This window comes from Nyctibius grandis, chromosome Z (genome assembly GCF_013368605.1).
Source record: "Nyctibius grandis isolate bNycGra1 chromosome Z, bNycGra1.pri, whole genome shotgun sequence".
Lineage (NCBI taxonomy): Eukaryota > Metazoa > Chordata > Aves > Nyctibiiformes > Nyctibiidae > Nyctibius > Nyctibius grandis.
The window spans coordinates 44,761,243-44,784,938 of NC_090695.1; the positions used below are offsets into that span (position 1 = coordinate 44,761,243).

Sequence of the window (23,696 nt, forward strand, 5' to 3'; positions counted from 1 at the left end):
AAAAAACCAGTGGGAAATGCCCAAAATGTCCTAAATATTGCTTCTGTCAGTAATTTACAGCTTCAGTTACTTTAGAAACTTTCAAGTTTAGGTAGAGGGTGCATGTCAGCTTGTTTAGCTCTGCCATTACAAGAGGTATTGCCTGGTGCTTGAGGGGCCAAACCATGAGAAGAGAGTGTGTATACCACGGCCAGAGAGACCTGGGGACCTAAGGCATCTCCTGCTTTAGCTGTGCAAGTGCTCAGCTAATGGCAAGTGTGGACTTAGAGACTAACAGGGGAGCATGATACAAAGTATGGTTGTCTAAAATCAAAAGATCCACAAACGCATCTTCACAGGGCACAAAACATTCTAGTTGAATCTGGGGCCAACACTATTTTGTAGACTTGACCCTAGCACCAGACTTTTTAAAAATGAAGCTGAGCGTTTCATGACAAACAAGACTCAGAGCTGAAAATATAATAAAAATACCAAGAACTGCAAAATTGGTGCTAAAATTCTAAGCACCGACAGTGTCATTCTGAAATCCTCCCTTCACCAAGGTCAGTGAGAGTTTTACCGAGGACCTGACAGGCTAAGGACTTCATGCTATGTTTCTAGAGGCAATATAAAACTATGTAAGTCTTGACCATATCTACTCATTTCAGCCTGTCTGCTAGAGCCCTGGAAACTTCTCAGTGATACTGTTTTTAAACTGGCAGTGCCGTTTAAACACAGGTGGCTAAACTGCTGAAGACCAAGCATATCTACATGTTTTTAAACATTTATGTTTAAAACACCACTGCATGCCACTGAAACTGGCATTCTCTTTAAACAAAAATAGGAAAAAAAACTTTCCAGAATTTTCTTAAAAAATACAGCAAATGTACAGCAAAGACAGACAAGAAATGGGATCTAACATATAGCTTCTAATACAAACGGGGAAGTTAACCCAAGAATCTTGGCCATGTTCCAGTTCTAATAATTGCATTTTAGCTCTCTAAATTCCATCTGTAATTTCATATAGGCAGCGAATTCTTCAGTTCCTGTCCTAAGCTGTTGTGTAGATTCGTTATTGATTAGTGAACAATGCCATTTTCCAGTCAGGCAAAGCTTAAGTCATACATAAACTATCTGGATTTTATCAGATTAACTATTAAGAAAATGCCCTAACTCCAGTTCAGCCAAATGTAACTCCTCAGGTAGTTCTGCTGGTGAAAAGAATACATTTTTCCAAAGATGTACTTCTTCTCTTCGGTTGAAATATATAAGATTTTAATATTACAATACACAGCAGTAGTATCTTTGAATGAGAGAGTATACATGCTATACTTTGAATAAAAGAAGGCACATAATTCAGATGACCACAACAGAAAACGTGTAACATGCATAAAATGTGTATCACTAGTGTTCAACAACATACATATCTACCAAAGCAAAACCAGAATAGTTTTTCCTGAATTTTACTCTGTCATGTGAGCACATTTTTTCTGATGCTCAGTCTTTACTGAGTGCATTATGGACTGACTTCTCCAGGGAGCAGAAAATGTGTTTTTTAAGTAAACATGAAGTACTTTGATAAATCAAAACATTCAAATGAGATTACTATTGGAAAAAAACAATCTATTCTGTTTTTAAATGAAGTTCTATTGTTTAGTATAATAATAAAACTCTTTACCCCAAAACACTGAAACAGATTTTTATCCATTATTGCCATGCTGCACATTGTTTAAAAACTAACTGTCATGTCAAATGTAAATAATGTGTTCCTATAAGCTAATCAGAAAGAAGTAGAAATTGCCTACAGCATACTGAGTGATTGATATTTTAATGTGGTAATTAAAAGAAGCAGCACCTTTCCAGCACAAATAATCCTGTATCACAGACGTTCAGTGGTCTACACCTTTACCTATTCAACAGGAAACAAAGCAACCCATAGTGCAAATGAATCACTTCCCTTTTGAATATTGACGTGTGATAGTACATTTTAGACCACTGCTTGGAATGGTGCTGGGTAAAACACCAGAGCATTGTTTCTACCTAGAAAAACACTTCTTGCTACTTACTACCTTACATGGTTTTAAATTACACCTTGGAATCTTACAGCTACGCAGAGATTTGTTTTTATGGAGATAAGACCCTCAATACCTACTTTAAAGTAAAAGCCTTATTTTTCAGCTTTAAATACGGATTACAAACCTGATACTGCAAGGCAATATGCAGCGCTCAGTAGTGCCTATTATCTGCAATAGGCTCCTTGCAATTAATTGAGGCTGCTCCATAAGTGGAAGATGCAGAGTGTATTTCTACATGCATTACTTACATATTGCACTACAAATGGTAACACTGACATTAAAAGTAGTATCAAGCAGAAGCCAGATCTCCAAACATGTAAACTGCAGTAGCCTTATTGCAGTTGCCTGAGGCATGATGGTTTATAGCACTATAGGTTTTAGCCTTGTGTTGAGAAAAATAAAATGATTAAATATGAGCTACAAGAGTATTGTCACTGAAAACAGGAATAAAACCTCTTAACACCAATGTAGTATTAAGAAGTTGGCACATCCTTATTGCAGCGCTGGGGACAAGGAAGATAGCTCCACCTTACATGTTCACCTTAGCATCAAAATTTAAGGATTTTTATACACTTTTTCAGTGAAGTCATTTTTACATAACCTCTGCATTGATTGGTTTCACCCATCATACGATCACATCAATATTCCAGTCTTACTATAATCATTGGTTAGCTCTCCATCACACGATCATATCAATATTTTAATTGTATTATAACCATTGGTTAGCTCTATTGGCTGATATCCTTAATATTTAAATCAAGATAGGAAGGGTAAGGGGACTTCCAAGTAGCATTACTGGTGTTCATTGTATTTAACTATCATCCATGTCGATCTCCTAAAAAAATAAAAAGTCCAGTAACTCCATTGTATTCAACTAGTGTCCATGACGGTCTCCTAACAAAATAAAAAGTCCAGTAACTTACCTAGTGGGGTGTCTATGGTTACCTGTTTAAAATTTAACAATCCTATAGCTATCTCTATAGATTCTATAGCAGAACACAGCACTTCTTCTATTATTATATCTATTCTATTAAACTTATCTTCTTATGATTTAAAATTAAATTTCATTTAATTTCAAATATTTATAACATTTCCCCCCTTTGAAAGTTTTGAAAATCATTTCAAGACTTTCACATTTATTTCTAGAGTTTATCTATTAATACATTTTCATTCAGTTTTGTTGGTAGGAGCCTTAAAATAATTTATCTTTCATCTTGTGGACTGATCACTGCTTGGATAATCATCCGATTAAAGGCAGTCTTGTTGTTTATTTGTTTCTTTAGGCAATAATAGATCAGATAAATTGTCATAAAGACTATTAGCAAAACTAATGCAGTGCTAACCAATGATTTAGCCCATAATTCAATTTCCATCCCAATCCACTGAAAATTTTGTCTATCCAATTTTCTTGCATGTCCTGTTGAAGTTTTTGGCTATTAGTTTTTATTTTCTCCAATAAATCTAAATCATATTCCATATCTTGAGTCACATTTGGGATATGTATGCACCACAAACCCCATGTTCTTTAAGTAAGAGCATATCCAACGCCATTCCATTTTGTAAAGTCATTCTAGATGTTGCCTGTAATTGTAAATCTAAGTCTTTAAATTCTTTTCTGGTCACATTTGCCAATTTCTCTACCTGTCCTGTTAACTGATATATCCATTCTCTATTTCTGTGTGTTGATAAAGGAGTTAACAGGGATTCCAAAAACCAGCTCACTTTTACCCCAGTTGATGGTTCATTCCAGCTATCTTCTTCTTCTGACCTTTTTACATGTTTTAATTTCAAATTCTCAAGTGCTCCCTTAAAGGGAGACTTTTTCCAAACTGGATATAATGTTGGCATGCCTAATGTTATTTGTTTTACTTTCCCATCTAAAGGTAAGTGGGTTGTCCAAGTTCCATCACTCATCGCCCAAACTAAATGTCCTGGGCTCTGAATTGTGTCTTTTCTACAACTAAATCTCTTTCCTCTTATGGGAGTATATGCATCAGTCAATATAGTTAAAATTCCCCATGGAATTGGTTCACCCACTGCCCTTGGTATTGGAATCTGTGTAATTAATTCTAACATCAAATTTTCTTTCTGAGTTTTCCTTGGGAGATATATCAATTGATCTGTTTCTGTTTGAAGGTCTGTGTCCCCATACCCTTTTGTTACACCATGTTGTTCAATTTTTGTCTCAGACCAGGCTCCTACTAACAATAATTCCCAAATCAATATTAATTTCACAAGTATTACAAACTGATATCCAAAGTTAGATATATTTCAGAGTCAATTTTGAAGTTCCAGCATCCCTTTTAACAATACTCCACGCTGGCAGAGCTTTCTTCACTCTGGTATAATGTATCCACGCATTTGATTCAGCGACTTTTATGTAGTCAGCAACACCTGGAAAGGTCCTTTCCAACGTTCCTGAAGAGGTTCAGAAGTCCAGGTCTTTATATAAACATAATCTCCTGGTTGAAAATCATGTACTGGATTTTCTAAAGACAGAGGTCTGTTCCACACAATCACACTCCGAAGCGCAGTTAGAGTTTTTCCTAAAGAAAGCAAACAGTTATATACATCTTGTTTCCCTTTTAAATACATATTTACATTTGGTTCAGGAGATTCATAAGGTTTTCCATACAATAGTTCATAAGGACTTATTGATGTATCACTTTTTGGTTGAACCCGTATCCGTAAAAGGGCTAATGGAAGAGCCTGAGGCCATTTCAAATTGGTTTCTTGACATATTTTAGTGATTTGTCTCTTTATTGTTTGATTCATTCTTTCTACCTTTTCACTAGATTGTGGTCTCCAAGGTGTACATAAATCCCAAGTAATTCCCAACACCTTAATGATATTTTGCACTACTTCTGCAATAAAATGTGGACCTCTATCTGATGAAATTCCAATAGGTACTCCAAATCTCGGAAATATTTCTTGTAACAACCATTTAATAACTTCTTTTGCTTGATTTGTCCGACACGGAAAGGCTTCTGGCCATCCTGAAAAAGTATTAACCCCTACCAGAATGTATCGATACCCATTTTGTCTAGGTAATTCCGAAAAAACTATTTGCCAATAATCTCCTAGTTCCATTCCTGATTTTAACACTCCCATTGGAAGTTTCTTTTTCACTAATGGATTGTTCTTTAAACAAACCTCACATTTAGCAATCGTCTTCCTTGCCATTTCTAGCATCTTTACTGATACAATTTGTCTCTTTAGGAAAGTTAGTAATGCTTCTGCTCCCCAATGACATTCCCTATGTTTTGTCTGTATTATTTCCCTCATCAAAAGTGGTGGAATCGCCACTTGACGTGTTCATGTCACCCACCATCCAGCTAAATTTTTCCTGGCATTCAATAAATTTGCTAACTTCTCATCTCCTTGTGAATATTTGGGTTCTTCTCTAGGTAGGGTAATAGTCTTAGTAGGAATTAATGCCATTTGAAAGTCATCTTTCTTTGCTACTCTTTTAGCTATCCTGTCAGCTAGTTTATTTCCTGTTGTTTCTTTTGAGTTTCCTGTCTGGTGGGCTTTACTGTGCATGATTGCTACATTAGCTGGCTTCTGAACTGCTTGTATTAATTTCAAAATTTCTTCTTTGTATTTTATACTTGTTCCCTGGGAAGACAGTAATCCTCTTTCTTTCCACAGAATTCCATGGACATGTACTACACCAAAGGCATATTTTGAATCAGTCCAGATATTTACTCTTTTTTCTTTGCTCAATTCTAACTCCCTTGTCAATGCTTTCAATCCTGCCTTTTGAGCTGAGGTTGTGCAAGGTAAAGAATTTGCTTCTATGACACAGTTTTCAGTTGTCACCACATATCCTGCATATCGAATTCCATCTTCCACAAAGCTGCTGCCATCTGTATACAGTTCCCAGTCAGGATCCTCCAACGATGTATCCTTTAGATCCTCTCTACTGGAGTACGCACGTTCTATGGTCGTTAGACAGTCATGTTTTAGTTGCCCTTCTTCCTGTACAGAACTCAAAAAGACTGCAGGATTGACAAGGTTAGTAGTTTTCAGAATCATATCACCCTGTTCTGTTAAAATCACTTGGTACTTCATCATTCTGCTAGGGGACAGCCAGTGACCCCCGCTTTTGTTCTAAAATGGTGATTACCATTTGTGGTACATATACTGTTATCATTCTCCCCAAAGTCAATTTTCGCACCTCTTGTATTAGCATTACCGTGGCTGCAACTGCTCGAAGGCAACTTGGCCATCCTTTACTTACAGTGTCCAGTTGTTTGGAGGAATATCCTACAGGTCTCTTCCAGCTTCCCATCCTCTGTGTTAACACTCCAAGTGCAAGATGTTGTCTCTCATAAACAAACAGTTGGAAGTCCTTAGTCAAATCTGGAAGTCCTAGTGGTGGTGCAGTCATCAGGGCCCATTTTAAATTCCGAAAGGCTCTTTGTTGTTCTTTACACAAGTGGATCTTGTTTCTGTAGCAATCAGGATGTCATCCACATATTGTAGAAGTAAATGTCCAGGTTTTAGTTCTGAATCATTTTGTTTCCACTGTTCCAGCTCCTTTGTTAACTGGTTACCAAAGATTGTTGGACTGTTTTAAATCCTTGGGGTAACCTTGTCCATGTCAGCTGCATCTTCCGTCCTGTCTGCGGATTTTCCCATTCAAAAGCAAACAGTTTTCGACTTTCCTTCTCCAAGGGTATGCAAAAAAAAGCATCTTTTAAATCAAGTGCTGTAAACCACCGACAATTTTCTCTTAATGCAGTTAAGAGTGTGTACAGGTTTGCAATAACAGGATGTATGTCTTTAACTAACTGGTCTATAGCTCTCAAATCCTGAACTAACCTGTATTCACATGAAGGTTTCTTTACTGGTAAGATTGGAGTGTTATATTCTGATTCACATTCTTCTAGAATTCCATATTTTAAAAACTTGTCAATTATTCTTTTAACTCCCTGTCTCACCTCTGGTTTAATTAGATTTTGTTTAATCCTTACTGGTTTTGCTTGATCCTTTAATTCTATTTTTACAGGCTGTGCTACCTTAGACTTCCCAGGTATGTCTGTATTCCAGACCGTTGGTATAACAGCCTCATCTGTTTCCTGGGGTATTTCTGATTCTTTTACCCTTTCTTGTATCATCAATATTTCTCCTGTCTTTGATTCTGGAATTTTCAGAAAGACTTCACCTTCCTCAAAAAGTATTTGTGCATTTAATTTAGATAACAAATCTCTGCCTAGTAAAGGTATCGGACAATCTGGTATATACAAGAATTCGTGTGTAATTATTTTGCTTCCAAATTTTAAGTCTAGGGGTTGTAGGAATGGCCTGTTTTCTTCTTTCCCTGTGGCTCCAATTATTTTAGTAGATTTATTTCTCAACTTTCCTTTACAAACATTTAGAACAGAATATATTGCCCCAGTATCAACCAGAAATTTGACTCCTTCATTTCCCAGCTTAATTGTAACCAGAGGTTCAGCTGGGTTCCCCCCCCCCCACCCCCCCCCCCCCCAGTCCTCATCATTAAAGTCGTCATTCTCCTTGCCTCTCTTTGATTTGCTCCGTGATCTTGTCTGGGACATTCTCTTTTCCAGTGCCCCTCCTCTTTGCAGTACGCCCACTGATTAATCCCAAGGGTATTTGACCCTCATTCTCCAAAGTTTCTAAAGCCTCCTCTTCCCCTAGCTCGATCTCTGCCTCTTGTAACATTTCCTGTTAATGCAGCTATCAGTCTGCTCTCTTTAATCCTTTCTTTCTTTTCCTTTCTCTGTTCTTCCTCCTTTTCTCAGTTATTATATACCTTCCAAGCTGTTTCAAGCATTTTATTTAAATTCCTTGAATCCTCCCCCTCTGATTTTTGCAGTTTCCAGTTTCCTCTTTATATCTGGCGCTGATTGTCCCATGAATATTAAAGGCAATTGTTGTTGTTCTGCTTCTGTCTCTAATTTCAAATCAGTAAACTTCCTGGCCATTTCTTTCAGTCTCTTTAAAAGCACTGAGGGTGATTCATTTTTGTCTTGTTTCACCTCATATAATTTAGACCAATTTAAAGCTCTTGGCATTGCATGTTTCACCCCATACAGCACCCACTTTTGGTACTGACTTAACTTCCTCTTGTTTTCCGTTACATTTGGATTCCATTGAGGGTCTCCTGTAAGAAAATTTTGCTCCAGTGTTCCGGTAAGTAAACCGTTTGTGTGTGCAGCTTCTGCCTGTGCCTTTCCAGTTTTTAACACCATCTGTTTTTCTGTACTATCCAGTAAATTATCCAATATCACTTGTATATCATTCCAATCAGGATCCTGTGTCTTAATAATTGTTTCTACGACCCTTCCTACCCTTTCTGGATCCTCCCTATACATTCCTGCTGCCTGTTTCCATGCCATCAAATCCATAACAGAAAATGGCACTTTTACATATACTGGCCCCTGCTGCCCTACTCCCTGTCTTAAAGGAGCTATTTCTAATTCTAATTCCACTTCATCTTCTCTCGGTACAGTACAGCTAATACATCTCTTGCCAATATCACAAGCAGAACAACAACTTTTAATTTTCCCCTTTTTTTCTGAGGCTAATGTCATTACTAGATTGTCCCAATTAATTAATTTACATTCATTTTGCCAATCAGTTCATTGTCTCAAATAAAAGAACAAATCTACACATGGTACTTTACTCCACTTTTCTTCCCTCCTGCAAAACAGCATTAATTGTAGTATAGTGTTGTATTTCAATGTTCCATTCCTTGGCCACTTTTCCTGATCTTCCAAGACATATAATGGCCATCAATTATTACAATATTTTATCATTTGGCTTTTACGCAAGTCCTCATGTAACTATCCCCAGTGTGATAGCAAACATCCCAATGGCGAGGTTTTTGGTATCTTTTCATCCAATGTTAAATTCCCTGCACTTTTACTCTTAAACAATTTTACAAATCCTGATGCCATGCTACCAACTTCTTTTTTTTTTTTTTTTTTTTTTTTTTTTTTTTTTTGTAAACACCCAATTCAAATGCTTCGTCCTTCTCGACCAAGCTCCTCATGGGATGCTGGAACTGCGGACTGGGACTCCACATTTGCTTCGTGCTTATATGCACATCTCACTCACACACTCACACACTCAATAAAATTCACAGTTACACAATTACCCGACAGAAAAACCAGAACTCAAGTTTCCCATATTCCAAATGCCTGGGCAAACAAAACCAAAACCAAATGCTCAGCCCTGCAATAGCTTTCACTTAAGACTGACAGGCAGACTACCAACGTCTAATTCAGCAACAGCTGATTAGACCCAAAGCGGGCACTCTGAGCCCCAACCCTGCGAAGCTTTCGCCACGCCTTATGGGCAGGCTATCCAAAACCAAAACCAAAGCAGAGTTTGTAATACGTCTTACCTTTCCAGGGGACATTGCGAGGACCTGTCGTGAGTTGAGGGCGATGCATCTCCTCTGAGAATTCCTCGGTGCCAGCTGGAGCTGGATCAGCACTCGATCTCCTTCAGTCTCACTCACAAGGTCCCATCTGGGTCACCAAAACTGTCACCGAAATCAGGAATAAAACCTCTTAACACCAATGTAGTATTAAGAAGTTGGCACATCCTTATTGCAGCGCTAGGGACACGGGGAATAGCTCCACCTTACATGTCCACCTTAGCATCAAAATTTAAGGATTTTTATACACTTTTTCAGTGAAGTCATTTTTACATAACCTCTGCATTGATTGGTTTCACCCATCATACGATCACATCAATATTCCAGTCTTACTATAATCATTGGTTAGCTCTCCATCACACGATCACATCAATATTTTAATTTTATTATAATCATTGGTTAGCTCTATTGGCTGATATCCTTAATATTTAAACCAAGATAGGAAGGGTAAGGGGATTTCCAAGTAGCATTACTGGTGTTCATTGTATTTAACTAGTGTCCATGACGGTCTCCTAACAAAATAAAAAGTCCAGTAACTTACCTAGTGGGGTGTCTATGGTTACCTGTTTAAAATTTAACAATCCTATAGCTAACTCTATAGATTCTAAAGCAGAACACAGCACTTCTTCTATTATTATATCTATTCTATTAAACTTATCTTCTTATGATTTAAATTAAATTTCATTTAATTTCAAATATTTATAACAGTATGAGTCATACACAGTAGCATTTGGAAAGTTTACACAACTAAACAGAAATCAATCAATCTTTACATAAGAAAAAGTACCTGTGAATGTCAAAAGATCTCTTACCCCAAACTGACTTTCATAGAAATCTATGTCCACTGCTGCTTTCAGCTGGACCATAAATCCTTAAATCAGGAGATGATACAACCAGACAGATACCTAAATCATAAACCTAACAATCTTGTAAAAGTCCAGCAAGGCATTTAGGTATGAGCTTAATTTTAATCTAGTGACTAGCTCCACTGAATTAATAGCACAACTCATTGGCTTGAAGTTAAGCAAACGCTTAAAGCATTTATTGACTCAGTTACAACTATTAGATCAGAGCTTCTTGGGGCTGCTTCTCAGACGCTGCCAGATTTGTAGTTAGTGTGAGACCAAAATAAGTGTTGATGTCAAAGAAACCTCTGCAATTCTGTAAACGCCAAAGGGCACAGGAATTGCATGTCTTTGCAGGGGTTCCTGGATTTACATGTACTAACCTTAGAGCCTCTTCCTGAAATATAATAAATAATTTACAGACTCCACAGCCCTGTACAAATATTAATTACAGCACGTCTTATCACACTTCCTTAGCAAAACTGAAAGTAAATTGTCCAAAGCCAGGCAGTGAGTGGCGGAGCTGGTAACACACTTCTAATATCCACTAATTTGCTCCCTACTTTGATTAGGTATCTGATTCAAAGATCCAGATGCTCTGTTTGACAAATCAGACTTTGGGCTGAGGTTATTGCATTTTAGCTAATCAGTCCTAGGTGGAAGGGCTGTAAAATTCTCTTTTATTCTTTTTGGGCCTTTAGTTTCCAGGGAGGGGAGTAGGTGATGTGCTTCTTTTTGATTTAGAAACATACTCAGTGTAAATTTATAGCTAAAGAACTCCCTGAAGTGAAAGGATGGGTTAGAGACAGTGTGTGAGTACAAACTCCTCCCTCCTGGATCCAGAGACCACACACGTCTCATTTAAGGGGGGTAGGGAGGGTCTATCTTCGTTCAAGTATGCCCCTAGTTCTTCTCCATTACCAGAACTGCACATCCCGCCTCGTCTCTGCCTGCTTAAGGAGCTGGTACTCCTGCATCATCACAAGTACCTACATTCTTCTCAGCACATGAGCTGTGAGCTCTAACACTTTATAATATGAAAAAGCAGTCTAAACATCAGAATCCAAAGCACTTGTTTATGAATTAATTAGCATCACAGTATTTGACCTCTTAACTAGATTGCAGTCTGTAATTTGAGGGTTATCATTAGCAGCCCCTATAAAACCGGTACAATAGATCTGTGAAGTCTGCCCTCTAATTCAGAGTAATAATCTTCCTACAATTGTGTTCATTGTTGTGCTTTAACTGTGGGGAAAAAGAAATATATAAATTCAATTGAATGAATCTAGTATTTATCTCTCCCTTGTTATCTCCTATGAAGAAATTACATAGCATTATTCATAGTATCTGTTTGGTAAAGGCAACAGTAAAAGATTGGTGTAGAAAATAGGTACAGCACATTTTAACAAAAATAACCATGAAATTTGGTAGGTAGAAAGCTCTTATAAACTCTGGTTTCTGCTAGGTTACTGTATTAGGAGTCTCAAAGCTTTCTCCAGTTAAGGTTAATTTATTGTTTGTATTAGCACATATGCCTTAACAATGTAAAGAGCATTTCCCACAGATCAGTTAATAATATGCAGCACAGAGAAAGGGCCAATGAATCTGTTTGTTACAGTCTACTTAGTGAAGCTATGACTACAATACTCCAGTGCTGAAGTCAGTGAAAAAGACACCAGCACAACACAATCCAAGGAAAATGCAAGCTGATACAGCACAAAAGATTCTTTGTTTGAGCAGGAGAAATTTCCAGCAACTATCTGTACAAAAATGCACGCTAGAAGAGAATGTAATTAAATAACAAAACAAGCCCAAACTAAAAGAGAATCATTATTAACCAGTACAAGGACACTTTGTTTTTAAGTGCACACAATGAATTATAAAGATCTTTCTTCAGAAGGGGCAATAAAGTATTATGGAGGAGTGACACATTTGACGGGTGGGTGGGTTCTGAAAAAACACATTATCATTTACTTTTTCATGTTTGGCCCTGGTTCAGTAATTTTTATTTGAACAGGACCCATGCTAGCATGGTTTTGATTGCGGGAAGTGACTGACTGTTGTTAAAGGAGGTACTATTCATTTGCTATCTTCAGCTTTACTTATCTCTCCTTTTTCTGATAGGAACTTAGTTATGGCAGGCTCTGTTTCAATTTTTAAAAGTCAAAAAAAAAAAAGAAAAAACAGGAAAAAAAAGTTTGTTTAGTAAACTGCTCCCCTTCCTGTTTTGTTGTCAGCCAGCTCACATCAAGTTCAACCCAATATATCTTGCAGCTTATTCAGAAAACAAGCGATTTGATTGCTCCTCAAGTTTATTTCCCAAACAGTTTGACCCTGTGGATTGTATCCCTTCTCTCTTTTATACCAGTGTTCATCCAAAGCAGTGTCATTAAACCTGATGGAGTCACTTGAGCTACAAGCAACTAAGGAGTAAATCCCCATTCACTGTTTCCTTAAGTAAACTTTACAGAGGTTTGTGAGATTGCCACATCAAAAGGATTAGTTGTCAGGAACAAAACCTCACTGTTTACCTTTGAGATAGGTGTGGGTTAAAGGACTGGCTGATACCTGAAGTAAGGATCACTGCATGTATACCCAGTTACACAGATAGAAACAGCCCTTCCAATAACAATAATTTCCTCTTTGCTTTCTTTAACTGTGGATTGTGAAGATCCATTTGCCAGCACCCAGTGAAGAGAAATGCATCTTTTACACTCAGTTTTCATGGAGACCAGACTGTGACCCCTACTACAAATCACACCTAGAACACAGGACAGTGTCACCACTTCCAGAATCCGTTTTGCTCTGCTCCAGGAGACTGCTTACGTCCTTACTGCTAGTTCATAGATTGCAATGAGAAAGGGACCATTGTCTAGGAAAAATTACTTTCATTTCAAATACCTGCCTAAGCCATTCTGCACTGCATAAGTTTGCAAACCCAGCTTCCAGTATATCATAGGCGCTAAACTGCTACCCTTCCCACAGAAAAAACTTCTGTGGACTTTAACAGAGGTTTTCCTGCCACATCCCAAATGAGCTTCTTGTAAGTGGAATTGTGTCATTGCAAGAAGTTTGCATATAATGAATCAAGCAGAAATAAACAAAGTAAGACCATGAGTCCAAAACACCTCCTATAAAAGAACTAAATAAAATAGGACTTTTGCAAGGTTAAAGAATGTAAAGACTTAATTGAAAAATAGCTTGGAACATGCAAAACTCTTGTTTTGTGAGAGCGCTACATATAAATCATTGTATTATACATAGTATCATAAATTCTCTTAATGTGCTTACTAGCTACAACATATCACGAAGGTCACTAATGACTAATTTAGAAAGTTGTAGGTAGGGCGTGTTTTAAAAACTTACTGAGACAGGGTCACTTGATAGGACTTGCAAAACAAGAACATAAACCGTGTGTCATGCTGTTACATTCTTCTACCAGTAAAACCTGGCATAACACCATAACTAAAAGTTTTAAGCAGAGAGAACGTGGTGCCAATTCAACTGAAAACCTCACTGGATTTATCTTTTTGAAAGATAAGAACACCACTGTTACACAGTGCACTTAAATATGTGTACTGATGTTAAGATTTACTCTGAGGCATTTTGAACTGATTGATTTTTCAGTTTAACACCTTTATTTTTGTGAATGTGTGTGTGTGAGTACACAGTTGACAAAGCAGGGTGACCTAGTAACTTGGTCCCAAAATAAACAGTAATAAGTTGCAGTGCTAGGCACAACACCCTTGGTCTTCAGCTACAGTCATTCCAGACAGGAAATCTGTGGGGTTACATACCAAATGGCCTCAAGATTGGACCCTATATTAAAGGTCCTCTGGCACTGATAAATCTCTGTATTAAGGTTATGGCTCGACTATAAAAAAAAAATTACCAGTCTGAAAGTAGGTTAGAAAATCTTAGCTGGAAAAGTGTTTCTTTTTCACCTATCCTGTAAAATACATATATAAGCACACACTGTTCTGTTCATTTCAGGCCTTAGACTTTAAATGTAAACAAAAGCAAACTACTCCTGAATTGATAGGACTGAAATAACCAGTTGCTCTTCTTGCCAACAGGAGAAAAAGAATGGATGCAATGTTTGGCAAGGCCAGGCTCCGCCGTGTTATTTCGTAAGGGTTTTTCTACACCAGTCAAAACTCAGCACAATTAACTGTGCATATAAAACTGCCTAAATATTTCTTGCAGTCAATTCACTCATGAGAAATCTTTAGCAAGATGTGTAAAACATTTAAAAGCTACCTTCTCCACTTGCTAGATAATAGTACAGGTTATAAAACCTACCACAAAAGATTTTTCATCAAAGAAGGAAAAAACAAGGAACTTTAAATACAAAACAGCCTATATTTAAAGACTCATCAAGGCTGTGTCAGAAATTACAAAAGACCGGAAAACAGAATGACATTGACATTCCGATCTTAATTCACATAATTTAAAAGTGGCAAGTTATAGTGCACTTTCTCTCAAACTTCTGTGTTTCATGGATCTTGCCAGAATGCTGCAAAACTGTGAAAAAATACACGGTGATTAGTTACATAAAGAGTTAAGTATCCAGATATATACATCTTGCTAAGGCTTAGCAAACCAAACTCTGCCCTACTTCTAGACACACAAATTCACTGAAGACTAATGGGCAAGCAAGAGTGAACACTGCTGAAGCTGTGACAAACATCACTGGTAAATTGTCTTCCAAAAGGCAAAGAGGGACTGCTTTGACAAAAAAGCTGTATGTGTTTGCCTTCTAAAGTGTTGAATACCTTTCCGTTTGGAGCTCTGTACCTCATGCCAAACTCATGCAGGGCGACAAGGAACAAAGAATCCTGCTGTTATTTTCAGAATTCAATTTCTTCAGATATAGTGTTTATTTTATTACTGGACTCGTCCTTCTCCAGGTTGTGGATCTGACGACAAAATCTGCTGAGCTCTCCCATTACGTTTCCAGACATGCTTACGGCTCTGCAGAGTGAGTTGCTCTGTTCTGTTCTTGCACAGCTTTCAAGCACTTGGGTGACAGGCATTTATGCATTTGTAGATCTGGCAGCCATACTTCTGAATGGCGAGGCTTGATCCTGGCACATGTGAACGTCCTCTATTTCAGAGAAGTTGGAAGTGCTCCGCTGCCTAATGAAGGGTGCTCATGACCAAACTTTTAAAAGCATTTTTGGTGCTGGAAGATTTAGACACATGAGAAGCAGTGTTTTTGTAATTAGGCAGGTGTTTTATCTCCAAACCTTTAAACAATATTTAGAGGTTTAAATCCCACTGAAACACTGATTATGAACTTGGTAAATATGAAAATTCCGGCAGAAACGAAATACACAAGTAGGCTGAAAGCTGAGTATTGCAATACCTAACTTGTAGACATTTTCCATGGTATAAAAACAGGAGATGAAAAGGACATGTTTTGGTCCATTTTCCAGTGGATCACTTGCACTTTTAGGCAAAAAATTGTTTCAAAAGCATACAGTATCAGTTGCCCCAAACCCCTCCAGGTGCTAGATGTTATAGCACTCACCACAGAGGAAGCAGATTTTGGTTACAAACTCTACTTCAGAAAGAGGAGGAATTTCCATCCCGCACCTCCTGCAGCTCTGAGCCCCAGGCAGTGGCGAAAGATGGACGCCATTACCGCCGTCATCGGCGCCACTGCTACACTGCTTCCGAGTCCTGAGCTCCTGTCTACATGACCTCGGACGACTGGTCCAGCAAGCAAGGCAAAACCTGGGTGGCAAAACCTGGGTGGCATGTCCCATCAAGGCCTCAAGGTGCTCAGCAGCTGCAGGCCTTAGCCAGAGATCTGTGGGCAGTAAAGAGAATTTATGACCAAAAATCTTAAGTGTGTATAATTTAGCTACCATCATTAGAGCACTAATCGCTAAGTGCAAGTTTTGAGGTTATAGATTTGGAATACAGGCATCAAAAATGACGTGACTAAACCGCATCTATTTTGCATGCAAGTTTAAACTGCAGCTCATCAGGAATACAAACTGCTTGAAGGCAAATCCAAGCATGACAGGCACAGAGAGGGGGGGGAAAAAAAGCCTGAGCCTATCCCTCACGTGTGCGTCACCGCACGGCATTGTCTGCAGTGGGGGTTGGCAGAGAAATTGTTCTGGGGTCTTTTTGGGACACAGCACCACTAGGTGCAGAATTGGTTTTTTTGGGAAGTCAGGCGTTCCCGTTACAGCTTGCCGGTGGCAGTGGTGCAGACGGTGTGCGACGTGCAGTCCTGGGAAGACGTTTCCCGGCGCCTGCTCCCCAGCCTGCAGAGCACAGGGGCCACGGCAGCCACAGCCAAGCTGCTTTCGAGGCGCGGCCGTCGTTACCCGTCCCTTCCCTTCCATCGGGAATTTCCAGGTGCCTTTATTGCACCTTCGGAAACGGGGCCCTGGGGACCCGGCCGCCCTCGTCCCGCCTGACGCCGGCAGAAAATGCCCCGTCCACTGTCAAGGTACCTTTACAATGTGTCATTTAAAGGGCAGGTCTTTAAGCCCTACTCCTGCGAGTAGCTGAGGACGACACTCTCTCACCGCAACCGCTTCCCGGAGTAAAGACTGAGTCCCTTAAGTAAAGCCAGCAGGAAAAAAAGAAAACAGCCCTTAAATCCCGCCGCATTCAGCGACTGCACCGCGGCACTTCTCCGCCTGCCCCGGCCACGCCGCGAGGGCCGGCGGCACAGGCCACGGGGGCGACCTGCGGCTCAGGAGGTGCCGAACAGCCGGGGCTGTCCCGCCGGCTCCCGCCTCGGCGCCTTCCGCGTGTGAACGGCTCAAAACGGGCTGCTGCGAAGGGAAGCCTGCCTCGGCCACGCGCGGCCCCGGCCGGCGAGGCTCGGCTTGGGTCGGAGGGCGCCCGCCCGCCCCGCCAGCTGTTCTCGGGGATCGCCCGTCCGTCGCGGCGAGAAGCGCGGGGGCAGCTCCCCCGCCCGCTCCCGGCAACGGCGTCGCTCCTTCCGACGAGCCCCACGACGGGCCGGGAAAGAGAGAGCCCGGAAGTGCTGTCCCGCCCGCCACGGCCCGCGGGGAGTCTGGTCACGCCGCGCCTGTCTCTTTAAGGAGCCGGTGGTCCCTAATTAGCGCCCGTCGCGGGCGTCCGGCGGTGGCCTCGGGCGGGGCGGGACGCGGAAGGCGGGGGCGGGCACCCCGCACCGCCCTCCGCTCCCGCCGCGCCACCGCCCCGCGCGCAGGATGCGGCGGGAGCAGCAGCGGCGGCGGCAGCGACAGCCGACACCGGCCCACGTTACTTTGATTGACGGGTGAACAAATGTTTCCCCTGTTCGAACGCCGGCGCCGCGGAACGCCAGCGATCTCACGGCTCCACCTCGGGCGGCGGGCAGACTGGAGCGGAGAGGCAGGCGGAAGCCCTCTGATTGGCTGCGGGCTCGCGTGGCGTCATGTCCCCACGTGGGGGCTGAGCCCGGGGCCGGCTCCCCCCGCCCCCCCCCCGCCCCGGGCCCGTATGCCCATTTGTCAGCGGCGAAATGATGGGTATTAATACAGAACGGCGATTAACGTGCGGCCGCCGCCGATTGGTCGCCGGCGACGCCCTTCGTGGGCGGAGCGGCGAGAAGAGCGCGCGAAGCGGGCGGGAGGCGCCGCGAGGCGCCGCGCTGCCCGACGGGAGGAGAAGTCCTGGGCGCGGAGGCGTGCGGGCAGAGCGGGGAGAGAGGGCGCCGGGAGGACTGCAGCTCCCAGCGTGCCCCGCGGCGGCGGTTTTCCGGCTGCTGTGAATATGTATCAGAATGTTAATAATCAGCCGCTGCTAAATTTGGTCAAAGGAGTCACCTCGCCAGAGCGTGCCGTGGGAGCGGCGCGGAGGGGCGGCGGATCGGGCTGGGCCGAGTCGGGCACGGCACGGCACGGCACGGCACGGGGCTCCGCTCCACGCGGCACCGCCGCCGCCGCCGCCACTTCCCGGAGTTTCGAAAGGCGAGGAGGAAAAAAAAGAGAAAAAAAAAAAAGACATAAATAAAGCAGCCCGGACCGTACCTTCTTTTTCATCTTTCTCGCACTTTTTTTTTTTTTTTTTTTTTTTTAAATTAAAAAAGAACGAAAAAAGAGCGGCCAAGCAGCACTAGTGGGGGAGATGCGGTCCGGCCGGTAGAAGCGAGGACCAGCCCGCCACACAAAAGGGCACCGCACCGCGCCTCGGCGGCGGCAGCAGCGCTGCGCGGGGCAGCCACCCGCCCCAGCCGCCCTCCCCGCCGGGCGCTCCGCTCCGCTCGGCGCCGGGGGCGGGAGAGCCGCCGGCACCAGTAAAAGTTTGCAGAAGGGGAGAAAACTGCCGGCGGGGATCTCCGGCGGAGCGCGCACCGTCGCCGGCGGAGGGGCTTTCCCCGCCCTCCTCCTCTTCCTCCTCCTCCTCCTCCCCGCCCGCCGCCGCACGGGGCTCGCAGCCCGCCGGAGCCCGCGGAGCGGCGGCGCTCGGGAGAAGCCGGTCGGCGCCGCCCGCTGACCGCCCCCGGGGGATGTGGCAGCAGCCCCCGCGCGCCGCGGACGCCGCCGTTGTCGCCGCCGCGCCTCGCTGCTGCCGGCGGTGCCCCGCCAGCCCCGGGGCGGCGGGGCCGGAGCGCCCCTGCCCGCCGCCGCGCCTGCAGCCCTGATCCCCGCTGCTCCGGCCGTCAGCGCCCCCCCGAAGCGGCGTGGATGATCCGCGACCTGAGCAAGATGTACCCGCAGACCCGGCACCCGGTGAGTGGCGGCGGCGGCCCCGCGAGCAGCGCTCCGGCGCGGGCACCGCGGAGTTGTAGCCATTTTCTTATTGTTGTCCGCCGCGCCGCCGCCGCCGCCCCGGGCCGCGGTTGGCTCCTCTGAGTTGCCGACGCCCAGTGTGTGGCGGTCCCGGTGCCCGTCCCGGGTCCCGCGGCTACAGCCGGTGCGGGGGGTCCGGGCGGACGACGCCTCGCCCCGCACCGGCTCCGCACCGCCGGCGGCCCCGTCGGGGCAGCAGCCCGGGGCGCCTCGGGCGGGCGGGGGTCCGGGGGGCTGCGCCTCCGTGGAGCCCGGGTACGAGGGCCGCGGCGGCGGGCGGGGGGTGTCGGCCGGGCGGGGGGAGCCGCGGGCGGGCGAGAGGTGGCGATTAAAATACCCGCTGTTGCTTGCTTGCAGGCTCCTCACCAGCCAGCGCAGCCCTTTAAATTCACCATTTCCGAGTCCTGCGATCGGATTAAGGAGGAGTTTCAGTTTTTGCAGGCTCAGTACCACAGGTAACGCTGCCTACTTCCCCCGAGCCCCGCGCGGGCTCGCCGCTTTTCACCGCCGCTGCCCGGGGGCGCCGGCACCCCCGGCGGAGCCCGGGCGCGGGGCGGACCCCTCCGGCCGGGCGCTCCTCCGCCGGCCCCGCCGCATCCCGCCGCCGCTCCCGGTGCTCCGGGCGAGGGGCTGGCAGGGGCCCCGAGCCGAACGGTGCGAGCGGATTTTCGTGTTTTCCCCACGCTCCGGTTTGTGGCTGTGGTTTTCTTTCTTTTTTTTTTTTTTTTTGTTGTTGTTGTTGTTGTTTGTTTTGTTTTTTCCTTTCTTTGGGGGGTGGGGGTTGATGGAAAAATATGTGTCTGGCTGGGGTCGTCTTCTGCTTTTCTTCAAAATGCCGCTCGGGACACGCGTCTTGTCTTGGCTCGGCCCTCTCGAGCTTTTTCATTGACATGTCAAGTGCTGATAACCTGGAAGTGAGCGGCGAGCTATTTCATTATCCTTAGGTGGAAGAGCGCGGTGTCCTCAGGGTGACAAGTGACTTCTGGCAGGATTGCTTAGCGGGCTTCTGAAAACAAACAGAAAAAACAGCGGAGGTGTTCATGTTTATGGTGGTATTCCTTAAATTACCTGCACTATTTTCCTTGCAGTTCTGTCATCAGTAACAGGAAAAAAAAATTTCCAGCGACTTTTTGCTCTTTGGAGTGGTGATAGGCGTTTGATTCGTTTGTAGGTTGAGTGAAAGCAAGAGGTGTTTCTAAAACTCATTTAAATAAAAACTCCAAAACCCAAATTATGGATTTGTAAGCAGCTTCTCAAGCTTAAGTGTTATAGGTATGAGCCCCTGCGTTCTGCTTCTGTGAACCAGTGTTGTTTTTTTGGTGTGGGTTTTTGTTTTTGTTGTTTTTTTTTTTTGTCAGGGAAAAGTACTCTCCTGTGTACTGTATGCAGTTCGCTTAGGAGATGAGGGTGTTCCACAGTATCTCCTGAAAGAGGAAAAGTACAGACCCCACCCTGAACTCCCAAGCAAGAGCTGGAATGCATATTTCTGTTTGTGTGTTGGAGAAATGCTTGAAAGGGGGAGTAACCTGTGCTCAGAAGAATGTCAGTTTTCTGTTATGAAGTACCCCCATGCTTTTTCCTTTTTATGTCTTGAACAGTTTGAAGCTAGAATGTGAAAAACTGGCCAGTGAGAAGACAGAAATGCAGCGACATTATGTCATGGTAAGCAAGCTGCATAACAAATTCAAAACGTCTATTAGCTTGGTATACTGAGACCGAAATACATTCAGATTGCTGGAGGCAAACAGAAGGATTATAGTAGCGCTGGTGTTGTTGAGGTTGCATCAGGGCTTCCATTATAAATCCTTAGTTTCAGTGGTTTGTAACTTGTTTGCAGCAGTTGGTTTCCACATGAAACCTGGTTTTTAACCTTTTAAGCAATTGGGGATATTTATTCCAAATGCTGGCATGTTACTTGTCAGCCCTTTAAAGCCGTGTACAACTTCCGTAATGTACCTGGGGATGATGTTTTCACTTTTGCCGACTTCTCCCAACGATCATCACTCTGTAAAATGGTTCAGGATAATATTTTTTTTCTGTGATGGGAGTAAGCCGGAACTGTACATGTACTCATACAAACTCGAAGCCTGTATCCTAGAAGAACTGTTGCACCTGGGCAGCTGGTTCATTGTTTCACTAAATTCAGAATGGCAGGGATCTCAGCTGTGAAAGGGATTTCCTCAATGTTTGTGGTCTGCCTGGTTAAATAACGTGCATAAGACGACATCTTGAAATACATAATTACGGGATGGATCATGGTAACTCCAGAGGAGCTCTTGCTATCTGCTGTCATGTAGATCTATGAAGGATTAGTCCTTTTGCATATGTACGTGACAAACAACGCTCTTATGTTTACAAGAAGAGTAAATAACCTTGAAAAATTCTTAACCAAAAGCACAAGCAAACGTTAAGGCTTGCAGTTGTCTTTTTCATGCCTGATACACCTAAGTCCTGGAGATTGTTTGGTACTAACATTACACACTGAAATGAAATGAGTTCCCCACAATACTCGGACACAACAGGACATAATGAGATTGGTGTATCTGCTGTGGCTCTGAATTTCCATGCGCTTTCATTTTTTGCATCCCTGCAATTTAATTGCAGCTTTTTTGTGTTTTTAATTTAAAATACTGAATAACCGGTCTGTTAGACATTGCTGATTTAAATCTGTCTCAGGCTTCAAGCACTTCAGGTGTTTTTTTTGGCATCTTTTTTTGTGTGCTAGGGAATAAAATCTTGAGTGTTTTCTGTGTGGCTTTTTTTCTGCTTCTAATAATTAACTCTGGTTGTGATTACTTTTTGTGATATTTTTTTGTTGTTGTTGTCTGAGTTTTTGCTTGTTTTATTGCTGTTCTTTGTAAATTTGACATGAAGCAATGTAGATAAAGCAAAACAAGCAAAAAGAAAAAAAAGGTTGCTGTGAAATGCTCTTGAATTCCAGGAGCTCTTCAAGGCCAGTAAATGTATTTAGGTCTGTGGGTCTTTGTACAGATGATGTTTGAGTGAAAGTGAATTTTGGAATGGTTTGCACGATTGCAAAGACTAATAGAGTCATTTTATTCTTTCTTAGTATTACGAGATGTCCTATGGGCTGAATATAGAGATGCATAAACAGGTAGGTAGATATTTTTTGTCATTTAAGAATGCTCTGTGTAATTTCTCCCATCAGTCTTAAAACAGATGTGTATTCTCTGTGACTTGCTTTAATTGCATGCTTGAGTGCATTGGAAATTTTTTTGTGCTTAACCTGGCCCTGAAATTTCCATCTTGTGTATGTGCTCTGCCTACCTTACGGTCCTGGCTACCAGAGGTGTATTATTCGGTGACTTTCCACATGCAATCTCTGCACATGCAAGCGGTCCTATACTACACGGGGAGGACGTATGTGAGTAGGGATGGGTATGCGGGTTGTACCTTCAGATATGTCTGACCTCGAACCTTCGGGGTTTACTTTTTGGGTTGATAGCTACATCGCGAATGCATATTAGGGATTTGTATTTGCATGTGGAAAAGACTGTTTGGTTAACCTGGGCTGATTTAAGCTGGAGCTACAAAAACGATTGATGCATAGCCATGTTCCTGTTTCCCTCAGGCTACTTAGTTGGACCTTTGTCCAAAACTGGTGTCTTAGCATCTCAAGCACGAAAGAGTAAATGAGCTTTCTTCGAGGGTGTTAGCATGCTTGGTTTTGTGCCTTGAAGTCTAGCACTTCGGCCTAGATTAGCAGGAGATTAGTCAGATGGAGCATGGTAGTGTAAATCAGAGTTTCTTATTCAGTAGTGTGTGTTTTTAACCTTCTCTAGAGGAGAATGAATTAAGCATCTGACCTCTTTTCCACAGAGGGAACTTTTTATATGGTGGAGTTTAATACTGACAACTCATTTTAGCAAACGGTTGAGCAATTCGCCAGCATTGCTGGGGAGTGTAAACAGCAGAAATAAAGAAATGGTTGGATGGGAGAAGAAAGACCATCTGAAAATTGGTTTGTACGCATTTCTGTTCAAAGTTAGGGATTTGGAACTTCTCTGGGTTGTGGAAATAGGATTTCTTTATCTTGTTGAGAGCAGACATATGAGTCAAATGTTTTTTCATGTTATTTATTATAGTTTGTATTCCATTAGCATCCCAATGCCACAGTACTGATTAGGGCCATTTGCACTAGATGGCATACAAATACAAAGAAGGTGGGATTTCCTGCCTCGAAGCGTTTTGCATCTGCAGCTCCAAACTTATGGGACTTTGTGCATTCGTGTTATTTTACAGCCGTATACATAGACCTGTCGAATTCAGATGTCCTCCTCACAGGTACCGTGAAGACTCAACAAGTGCATTTAACAAACAGTTGAGAGGAAAGGGCTGTGATTGCAGCTGATCAGATTGTACATACGTGTGACTCTCTGGACCTGATTCAGGTCACGGGTGCTGGTGGAAAGAGTGGTCACTGACTCTCAGAGATGTTGAGTCTGTTCTCAAATGAATAGCCAGATTGTTTCAGGTCCCGTTTGAAAAACAAACAAACAAAAAAAAAAAACCCAAATGAAAAAAACCCCAATCAGTAAAGTAGTAGATGCTGAAACAATTCACAAAGACCAGAGTCCTTACAGGCCACCTACGT

At 43.0% G+C, this 23,696-nt stretch overlaps 1 protein-coding gene and 1 long non-coding RNA gene across 6 annotated transcripts in view; one reads left to right on the forward strand and one right to left on the reverse strand.

The window, feature by feature from the left end:
- Nucleotides 1–1,050: 1,050 nt before the first annotated feature.
- On the reverse strand, nucleotides 1,051–17,488 carry LOC137676862 (uncharacterized). Of its 2 annotated transcripts, none has more exons than XR_011050149.1 (4): nucleotides 16,787–17,488; nucleotides 15,089–16,128; nucleotides 9,433–9,573; nucleotides 1,051–4,600 (listed from the first exon to the last, which is right to left on the reverse strand). It is a non-coding gene; the product is annotated as an uncharacterized lncRNA (long non-coding RNA). The 2 variants fall into 2 exon arrangements; XR_011050150.1 differs by having other exon boundaries at nucleotides 1,055–4,600; nucleotides 15,847–16,128.
- A 1,400-nt stretch (nucleotides 17,489–18,888) lies between these two features.
- The window catches only part of LOC137676901 (transducin-like enhancer protein 4), a 102,082-nt gene continuing 97,274 nt past the window's right edge, over nucleotides 18,889–23,696 (forward strand). For 3 of the 4 annotated variants that reach the window (XM_068423997.1, XM_068423998.1, XM_068424000.1), the window contains exons 1-4: nucleotides 18,889–19,021; nucleotides 19,439–19,536; nucleotides 20,680–20,743; nucleotides 22,152–22,196. In XM_068423997.1, the coding sequence (XP_068280098.1) occupies nucleotides 18,977–19,021; nucleotides 19,439–19,536; nucleotides 20,680–20,743; nucleotides 22,152–22,196 (252 nt within the window). In that variant the 5' untranslated portion in view covers nucleotides 18,889–18,976. Of the gene's footprint in view, nucleotides 19,022–19,438; nucleotides 19,537–20,679; nucleotides 20,744–22,151; nucleotides 22,197–23,696 lie in introns of those variants that run through there. The other variant, XM_068424001.1, reaches the window with a different exon arrangement.